At 47.0% G+C, this 10155-nt stretch overlaps 1 protein-coding gene across 1 annotated transcript in view; it reads left to right on the top strand.

The window, feature by feature from the left end:
• Positions 1-354, top strand: part of ATF2 (activating transcription factor 2) — a 99367-nt gene extending 99013 nt beyond the window's left edge. Inside the window, exon 14 of the mRNA XM_055308031.1 lies at positions 225-354. Coding sequence (XP_055164006.1) covers positions 225-244 — 20 coding nt within the window. The 3' untranslated portion in view covers positions 245-354. The remainder of the gene's footprint in view (positions 1-224) is intronic.
• Positions 355-10155: the final 9801 nt, after the last annotated feature.

Below are 10155 nucleotides of genomic sequence, written 5' to 3' on the forward strand. Positions count from 1 at the left end.
TGGATGTTAACTAGACTTACTGTGGTGATCACTTTGCAATATATACAAATATTAAATCACTATGTTGTACGACTAAAACTAATATGTTAAATGTCAATGGTAATTCAATAAAACAGATAATTGGGTAAAGGATGCATTCATTTTTCTATTTGTACAACAAATTACCACCGACTTATCAGCTTACAACGATACTTATTTGTTATCTCAGTTTTTTTTTTTTTTAGGCCAGAAGTCTGGGCGTTGACAGAACTGGCTTCTCTGTCACAGGCTGAAATCAAGGTGTTGGCTGGGCCGGTAATCTCAATCGAGGCTCTATATCCTCTCCCAAGCTCACTGCTTATTTACAGAATTCGGTCTCTCTCTCTCTTTTTTTAAGGTTTTATTTATTTATTCACGAGACAGAGAGAGAGAGAGAGAGGCAGAGACACAGGCAGAGGGAGAAGCAGGCTCCATGCAGGGAGCCCGACGTGGGACTTGATCCCGGGTCTCCAGGATCACACCCTGGGCTGAAGGCGGCACTAAACCACTGAGCCAACCTGGGCTGCCCCAGAATTCAGTTTCGTAGAGTTGCAGGACTGAGATCACTCAAACACCATGACCAAATTCCTGTCCCCTTATGTTACTTCTCATGAGGCTGTTTGTAATCTTAAATAATTGCAAATCCTTACAGCAAGAGCACATTTACTTGACTAACATTTGAAAGAAATGGCCAGTGATTTGATGCCCTAAACTGCCACTGTGGCGATTTTCTCTTGTGTTCATCATGCTTCCGAGGTCCATTCTTTCATTTGAGTGAAATAGAAATACTCCTTTGGACAGAGGAGAGATACCGACCCAGTACTACATCATCCTCCTTCAAGACAAACCAAAATAAGCAACTCATCTCAAAATATAGAACTTCTTTCTAAAACTTAGAACAACTTTGTATCTTCCTAAAGGGAAAGTCTATTAGAAAAATTGTGTTTAGAAGGAGAGCCATAGTTAGGATTTTTTTTTTTTTAGGAATTTTTTTTTTAAGATTCTATTAATTTGAGAGAGAGAGAGAGAGAGAGACCACATGAGTGAGGAGAGGGGCAGACAGCAGAGGGAGAAGCAGACCCCCCCTACTGAGCAGCAGTCCCGATGCTGGACTCGATCCCAGGATCCTGGGATCATGACCTGAACCAAGGGCAGACATCAACTGACTGAACAACCCAGGCACCCCCAGATTAGGAATTTTAAAAAATAATTTCAAGATCTTAAGATCAGGTGTATCTAACTCTGAATTAGATTATATTTATGTTCTACTTGAACAACAAGCAGAAGCCATTAAGAAATTCACTACAAAATCATTGCATGGGAACCCAATGAATATTAAACAAGCATTAAAATCATGATTTATGTTCTAATTAAAACCATGTAAAAAGATGCATAGGGTAAGATGAAATAAGTATATTTTAAACGAAAATAAAACTAGTGCTTCTGCTTTCCTCATTAACTTTTTGTTTTTAATATTGGAATTCTAGGTTTATTATCGTTGGGGAGAACTTCAGGATGGCAGATAGAGCTAATGTGGAATACAACTCTGTCTCTTCCCCATACATAAAAATAGGTATATAATATTTGTGTGTGTGTGTGTGTGTGTGTGTTTAATTTTAGAGAGCATGTGACAATGGGGAGGGCACAGGGAGGGGAGGGAGAGAAAGGATCCTAAGCAGGCTCCACACCCAGAGCGAGCCCAATATAGGGCTCAATCTCATAACCCTGAGATCATGACCTGAGCTGAAATCAAGAAATTTTTTAAAATAATTTCAAGGGATCCCTGGGTGGCGCAGCGGTTTAGCGCCTGCCTTTGGCCCAGGGCGCGATCCTGGAGACCCAGGATCGAATCCCACGTCAGGTTCCCTGCATGGAGCCTGCTTCTCCCTCTGCCTATGTCTCTGCCTCTCTCTCTCTCTCTGTGACTATCATAAATAAATAAAAAATAATAATAATTTCAAGATCTGAAGATCAGGTCTATCTATCAAGAGTTGGATGCTTAACTGACTGGGCCACCCAGGAGCCCCAATATTTGAAATATTTTATTTTATTTTTGAAATATTTTAATACATAGCCAAGCTAAAGTGCAAAAAGAGTGTCACAGAAGAGTTGGATTTGCAGTTGGTGTCCTTTGGAGCTCACCTGACATTATATAGCAGACGTTTAATATACCTTGCCATCAGGAGGGCTGGTGTAGGGAGGGTGGCCAGTGACCATCAGAGAGTCCATGTGGCCTCTTAGCTTTCCCATCATCTTGAGCGCTCTTTGGACTCTATGCCGTTGCCATAGGCAGTTGGCTGAGCCCTCGTGCTCTGGGTCTGCAGTCACCTGCCATCACCCTTGCCAAAGAGGCTCCAGCCCAGGACCTCATCACCAGCCCACCTCCTGCTACAAGAAGAGGAAGGGGCTCAGGTAAAGTGTGTGCAGCCCTGAGCCAGAGCTTCTCCTATAGCCAGATTTTGCTCTTTGCTCATTTGGGCAGCAGGGGGGAGGGGGAGTGGGAGGTGTAGATTTGATCATTGATTTAGAAAGAGCTATTTAAACTGGGTAAGAGTAGGTTTGGGTACACTGGAGGGAAAGCCCCAAGTCCATCAGGCTGGGGTTTGGCGTAGAGTCCTGGGGTAAATGTTCGGTTCTCAAAGTCCTTGGTTTTGTTTCTTGCCAACTGCTTCCAAAGTGCGCACTCGTCCAGCGTCTGCTGTGGGATCGCAGGGGCATCGTTGTCAGTGAGATTAGGTGAGGAGTTAGCATAAATGTGGAATACATTGGGTGAGTCCCTCTGTTTGTTTCCCCAGGGGCCATAGGATCAGGTGTTTTGTTTCGTGGAAATCTAGAAGGGACTGGGGAAAGCAGACTGAGCTGTCATAGGTGCTCCAACCTGAGAAAGAGTGGATGCTGTGGGGTGAGGGAGTTGGGTGACATGAGATGATGGATAATGGGGCTCATTTGGGAGAGGGACAGGCTTTGGGAGGCAGTAAAGATGCTTGGAGTCGGAGGGAAGCTATGAGGTCCCTGCCCTGTCACCCCTACTCCTCAGCAAAGTCAAAGAGCATCACAAAATGTGGAATGTTCGGAGTTCTTAGAACAACAGAGAAGGGATGGAGGAACCTCACTGTGGGTCTAGTCTACACCTGAACCAAACAGAAGGGGGAAAGCAAACAAGAGAGCCTGCACAGCTGCAATATGTTATTTAGCATTTTCAAGCAAAGATATCAACGATTCTAAAAGAAAAAATGTAGGCCGCGTAGGTGGTTCAGTCAGTTAAGCATCTGCCTTCAGCTTGGGTTGTGAGGTCCTGGGATCGAGTCCCACGCCTAGCTCCCTGCTCAGTGGGGAATCTGCTTCTCCCTCTGCCCCTGCTGCCCCCCCATCCTCTCTCTCTCTGTCTGAAATAAATAAAATAAAGAAAAAGAAAAGAAAAAATGCACTTAATTTCTGATTTTTATCAAGTGTTCTATACCAAAAACTTTACATTAAAAAAAAAATTGTTCACCATGACAATCTTGGGAGACAGATACTGGCGTTAGGGGCAGAAGAGCCTCAGTTTAGAGGCTTGTCCAAGGTCGTGGTGAGTAGCAGAATTCAGGTTCCAACCCAGGTTGGACACAGAGGGAAAGGGCGTCTTTGGGTTGATGCATAAAATCCTAGTTGCCATTTCTAGTGAGAGAAAAATGTTTTTATTTTACTTAAATAGTTCATTCTAGCTTGGAGCACTTTCATCGGAGATCCGTAATTTTGGTTTCTAATAAAGTTCGCCGAAACCAAGAGCCAGATGCTCCACCAACTAAGCCACCCAGACACCCCATTTTTAATGAAATAATGAAATTGCAGAAGACTTAGTATGTCTACCTTAGGAGTGGTAGGCACTATTAAATAAGGAGGTAAAAAAAAAAAAAAAAGCTAATCAATATTTTTTATGTAAAAGGGAATTTGATTTTTTAAGTACAAAATTTTCATTTAAAAGGAAGATATAGCGGTTGCTTGATTAGCTTTTCTCATCAAAAAAAAAAAATAAAAAAAAAAAAAGAAGATATAAAATTATAAACACAAAGTGATCTCTCCACCAGGCAACATTCATGCTTCTCTTCCACATAGGGCTTGGCCCCCTGCATCATCCCACTCCCTGGATCCTTTCAAGGGGGGGAAAAAGAGAGACCTACTCATTTCCATTCCATTTAAAGACAAAGCGACAGTGTGCAACACTTTGGAAGCACAGTTTCCATTTATACCATAGCTAGTCTAGAAAACTGGAGTTAGTGGGAAGGTAAATAGGGCTGAAATGCAGCTGGCAGCATGTTTACTTTTCAGTACATTTTCCTTCTGGGAGGAATCAAATGAAAATTTTACTTTTGAATTAATTGAACAAAACACCACCTAGTGGTAGGTAGGTAGACATATTTTGAAAGTCCAGAGAACTTAAGTTTCTTGTAGAAAATTTGGACTCCATTCACTATTGGTTTATTTTACCAGGTAACTTTAGTTTAATATTAAAACATTAAAGAGCTTACATAGTTGGGGTTTGGGGCAGGCTTATGACTGTAAAAACCTGGACAGATGAAACCCTGTCGCACCAAATATCATTGAATGCTCCTTGCTTTATGCATGGGTTCCAATAGAGTGTTCATAGCCAATGAGATAAACACAGTCTCCACTTTGAAGCCCCCCAAAATATCCTCCCCACATTTAAAATGTTGCATTTTCAAAGCTAGCATGTGATGACAATTTGCCTTCTTGGGTGATCAAGGAGCCCTGCGGTGCCCCCTCTCTGTATGGACCCCGACCCCCCGTGTCACCGCCACCCTTCCTTCTCTAGCCCTTTATCCATGTGCCATCTCTCTGAAGGCAATGGCCCTGCCCATGACCTCACAGATGAAAGGGAAGCCAGGGGCTGAGAAGGCACCCAACTCCCCACCCCTGAGTCTACACACTTAGGTACAGCTGGGCCCACTTGGTCTCCTCCCGTCCTGCTGTGGGAGCCCGGCCTGATGCTCACATCTACATCTGGGCATCTGGGCTCAGGCCGCCCCAGGATGGCCCTCCCTCTGTGCTCCCCACTTTCCCCCCCACTGACTCCCCAGGCTGCGGCCTGCGACGATGGGACGTCTCTCCCGTCCTATAGACAGACAAACCTCACACTTCCTCAGTGACTGCCTCTGCTTTTAGCCCTATTCCCTTCCTTGCAGGTTGCTGGCCCTTCCTGCCTCCAGCCACGGCCTGCCTGCCTCAGTGGGCTGGAATCTGGGCTCCCAGGGCCCCCCTGCAGCATTTGCTCAAGCACTCGGTCCTTCCTTACTGGAGGGATTTCCTGCCTCAACTTCTCTAATGTCACACTCCCCTGCTTTCCCCTGTCCCTCTCACCCTTTACGCCTCATCTGCTCCCCCTCGGAACACTGGCATGCCTTGGAGACGGCCTTCGACTCTTCCAGACGTTCTCCTGGGAGTTTAACCCACCCCTGGCCTAATTTACTGGTGGACTGGAGTCTGCAACCTCTTAGTACCTCTCCCATATACAACCACCTCGTCGTTCCACATATCTAGAACATTCTTGTCATTGTCCATTGATACTCCGCCTTGTAAAATGGAATTGAGGAGTCAGTGTGTGTGTGCAAAAGCCAGAACTGTGCTGCGTATTACACTGAGCACTTTACCTGAATTATCTCACTGAAGGCCCCAAACAAATTCATGAGTAAACTTCTATTTATTTTCTCTATTTTGCTGATTATAACCGAGGCTCGGGGCAGATAAATAATTTTCCCAGGGTCACACAGGAAGTGACAGAGCTAAGGTTCTGTACCGGGGTAACGTGTAATATTAAGTGATAGGCTTTTCCTTTCTTGACCCTAACCCTCTCCCCCAACCATCAAGCAGAACAGTTTTCTAAGGGCATGAGTGACCGAGGACTGATGGATCCAGTTTGTTTGTTTGTTTGTTTGTTTATTTTTAATTTTTATTTTTATTTTTATTTTTATTTTTATTTTTTTTGATGGATCCAGTTTAGAACAAGGAAGTTATAGCTCGGTTTTAACTTTCAAAACTGGCCTTTTACAGCCGCGTGTAGAAGAGCTAGTCACAGGTTTCCACCGCAAGAGTGAAGCACTTGAATGCGGCGAGGATTCTCGTGACGGGTCCAAACACTGAGAATTAAATTTGGAAACTGAATCACAGAGCATAGGAAGAGCTCCTGAGAAGACCACTGCAGAATGGGGCATAAAGGTCATGCTTTCTGGGTTAGGAAGGAACTTGGAGAGATTGGGATGGAGGGGGCGAGTACTCAACACATGTGAGGGTCTGTTCCTTGACCCCCACTTTGGGGCCAAAATTCTGATGTTAGGGGGTGATGATGGCTGGCAGATAGATTTGGAGAAACTCAAAGCAGATGGCCTTGTTTCCTGATTTCCAGGACATGGGGAAAAACAAAAAGAAGGTGCTAAGCCTCCTAGAGATGCCTTGTTTAGGATGGTGCCAGAACAATATGATCTCGGGAAGCGGGTTAGCAGTGGATGGCAGGACTGTCTGCAGGGCAGCTTCACCGGGGCCCAGACCCTCCAGAATAGGACAAGGAATCCAGCTGGGAGGACTTGGACTGCGAAGAAGGGGCCCGGAAGTGCTGAGAGACTTGAGAGCCTGGAAAAGTGGCAGGGTCACTCTGGGCAGGACCCACCAATGGCACACGGCCAGGGGGCGCCAGGCCACACGGCAGACAAGACCTCAAAGGATACCGACCAAGACAGGATGACAGTTTAGGGACTGGGCCATCCTTCCTCGGTGCCATTATGAAATTTGAGCCTTGTCCTGAGCCCAAATGTCACTTGGGAAGAGCAAGGTGGAGGCAGGCAAACCCCCTGAAAGGTGGACACTCCACCAAAGGAAGCTGGAGACTTAGCAGAGACTGGTGCTCAGGAGAGAGGCATCTAGGCGAGCGCGGACGAAGAATTCTAGGCCCAGAACCGTCGGCCGCGAGAAAGTCCCCCAGGTCACGTGTCCTCTGGAGCTGTCCTTGTTTTTCTGCTTTGTCCTTGCAGTGACCATCACCGGAAGGCTGGTGGCCAACGGTCCTGGACATGGTTGGAGTGGGAGTCTCACCACGGCTGCTCATATTAAATTAGCAAAGTTTTCCTCATTTTATTCTTTGGAAGACTGGAGATCAAGAATCCCTTTGGCGGTAGGAAGAAATAAAATTTAAAAGCTACTTAATTTGAAACGTGGATTGGGAGAGTGTGTCTTTGAGTGTTTCTGGCTGTAACCAAACAGCTCGGGGGAAGGTACAGGGAACTGGCTGCTCCTCTCAGCGTCCACTGAGTTCTTGCCTGAAACCCTACGTCCCTCTTCGAGCTTACGTTCTGGAGGATCCTTGCTCAATGCCTCATCGCCGTAAGCAACCTGTGTGTGGCTATTCCTCAAGACCCAAAGGCATGGGAGTGAGGAGAACACAAAACCAGTAGTAGGCTGAGCAAGTCCTGAGGACTGGAGCCTCGGGTGCTGAGCAGACACCAGGCCCGTCCTCCCACTTGCGTCCCCACCGTCTTCTTTGTCCAGTGAGTCCTGACTCTGCTCAGGACTCAGGCATCTGTGCACTTCAGGGAACTCTGCACACACACACACACACACACACACACACACACACACTCACACACACACCCCAGAGCCATCGCTGTAATCCCAGGCCCTTTGGCAGCGGCGGCCTAATTTCTATTCAGTAATGTAAATTAGGGGAGGTCCCGGGAGAGTTGGGGAGGGCATCTGTACTGGCTGGGGCTGCTGGATGGCCGAAACGACGACATTTATCGTCTCATCGAAGTCCAAAATCAAGGTGGTGGGCAGGGCTGGGTCCTTGTGAAGGATGTGAGGACGCGTCGGGCCGGGCTTCTCTCCTCCCCTCAGAGGTGGCCGTCTTCATGTTCACATGTTCTCCCTGTGTCTTCACATGATCTTCCCTCAGCGCGTTTCTCCCTGTCCAGACTCCCCCCCCCTTCTACAAGGGGGGTCATATTGAATTAGGTCCCATTGTAACCTGATTACCTCTCAAGACTGAACCTCCAAATAAGGTCACAGTCTGAGGTCCTGGGGGTTAGGACTTCAACACGGGAACTTTGAAGGGACACAGTTCCACCCATAACAGCGTTTCTTCCAGGCTTCGGACATCGTGGAGTCTTGTGCACCAGGCTGCCTTGTCGTTTTATTACGTCCCTTGGTAGGATCTGAAGCTTCTGTCCCTCTAACCCACAAGTGTGGGCTGATAACTAAGGGACGTCACCTTCATGCTGAGATCTCAGCTCGGCTTCCATGGCCCCACCGTGGGCCATCCTGACCGAAAACTCCCCCCCCCCACCTTTGGAACTCCCTGCTCAAACATCCTTCTCTTTGGCCTTAAGCTCTTAGTCCTTCCTCCCTGCGTATTTCCCATCAGCCCCTCCTCCCCTGCCTCCACTGTCTCTTCTAAGATGCCATGCCTGTCATTTCAATCACACTCTTTCCAAGATTTTTAAGCTCATGTTCTTGAACTTCTGCTGCCCTGCGTGGCAAAGCCCCAACTCCATCCTGGTTGCCTGCTTGTCGCCCTGTGCTGACATCAGCCTGGGGAGCACGACCAGGACTTCAGGACCACCAGTGTTTGCTGACCACCCGATGACATCCTTAATCCTTCTTCCCATAATTATGTAAGTAATTCCAGTCCTCTCCTTTTGTGAACAAAAGCCTTCCCCTGACTTCGTGTCTCTACTGTCACCCTACTACACCTCCCCTTCTTAATCAGACAATTTTAAAGGGCTTCCTTCCATGCGCCCCTCCAGTCTGGCCTTAATCGATGCCCTTCCACTGATTCTGTATTGCCAAGATTTCCAGCTGCCCTCGTGGTGCCACATCTAATGAATGTTTTCCACCCTTTATTACACTTGGCATATCGGGAGCATGCCATGCCACTGGCCATCGCTTCTTCCTAAGATATAATCTCTTCTTTTGACTTCTAGATCACTGTACTCTCCTTGTTTTTCCTCCACCTCTCTTAGACTTCTTGATAGGTTTTTATTCTTATAATCCCCAAATGTCTCTTCCAGAACCTTTCTTCTTTTTCTACTCTAGACACTCTCCCTGGATGATCATTCCCACTCCTAATGGCTCCAGGTACATCTATACACTGATAATTCCGCAACTCTATCTCTAGCTCAATCTCTGTCCTGAGCTCTAGACTCAGATTTTCAACTGCCTGATGAAGACCTCCACTTGGGCATTACCCAGGCGCCCTAGAATTATGCTCATCAACTGAACCCATCATCCTCCCTCATAAAGTCTGTTCTTCTCATTTCTCCTGTTTCAATAGATGGCACCCCCTTGGCGTAATGACTCTAAAAGCAGATCAGTTAGGTTTGCAGCACAACCCCACTACCTTCTAGTTGGTAACCTTGGGCAAGTTACTTAACTTCTTTGTGTCTTGCTTCTCTAATTCCTAAAATATGAGTAATGATATTTCCTCCATGTGAAGATCGCGGTGAGTTTAAATGCACATAAGACACTACGAACCATTCCTGGCATATGCTGCATCCCAGGGAATTTTAGCTGTTGATACAATTGCCCACATAAGAGGCCTGGGACTCAATCTTCACGTCTACAGCTCATGCACTTGAATCTATTCATGAGGAGTGAAAGGGAGGGAGTTATCAAAAGTAAAAGTGACTGCATTTCCGCAGCCACTACCTTCATTCAAGCAGGAATCACCAGGGAAGCCCAGCTCCTGCACCATCAGGCCCAGCAACCCCGGGGAAGGTTTGCAGTACTGTCCTGCGGATATTTGGTGTCCCTGGGATCTGGGGGAAGGAGCCCAAGTCTCCCAGAAGGGAGGAGTGGACAGCGAGCTCTAAGGTGGCCAGAGGAGACCAAGAAGAGAAACTGGTCCTGACTAGCTAGCTGATGAGGTCACACATTAGCTCAGGGCCTTGCTGTCCCAGTGAATAATTTCTCAGTGGCCCCTTCATAGTTATGTTACTGCCCAAGAGTTCAAGTGGCAGGTGGCAGCATCTGGTTGTCTGGGCCCAGGGCCCCAGAGGCCTGTGCCAACTCCCAGGGCATGGAGTCCACTTCAGGTTCTGGAGTGGGAAGGAGGCCCTTCCCCACCAACGCTGGAGGCATGGAAGACTCACCCAA

The sequence above is a fragment of the Nyctereutes procyonoides genome, unplaced genomic scaffold, assembly GCF_905146905.1.
Source record: "Nyctereutes procyonoides isolate TBG_1078 unplaced genomic scaffold, NYPRO_anot_genome, whole genome shotgun sequence".
NCBI classification, from domain to species: domain Eukaryota; kingdom Metazoa; phylum Chordata; class Mammalia; order Carnivora; family Canidae; genus Nyctereutes; species Nyctereutes procyonoides.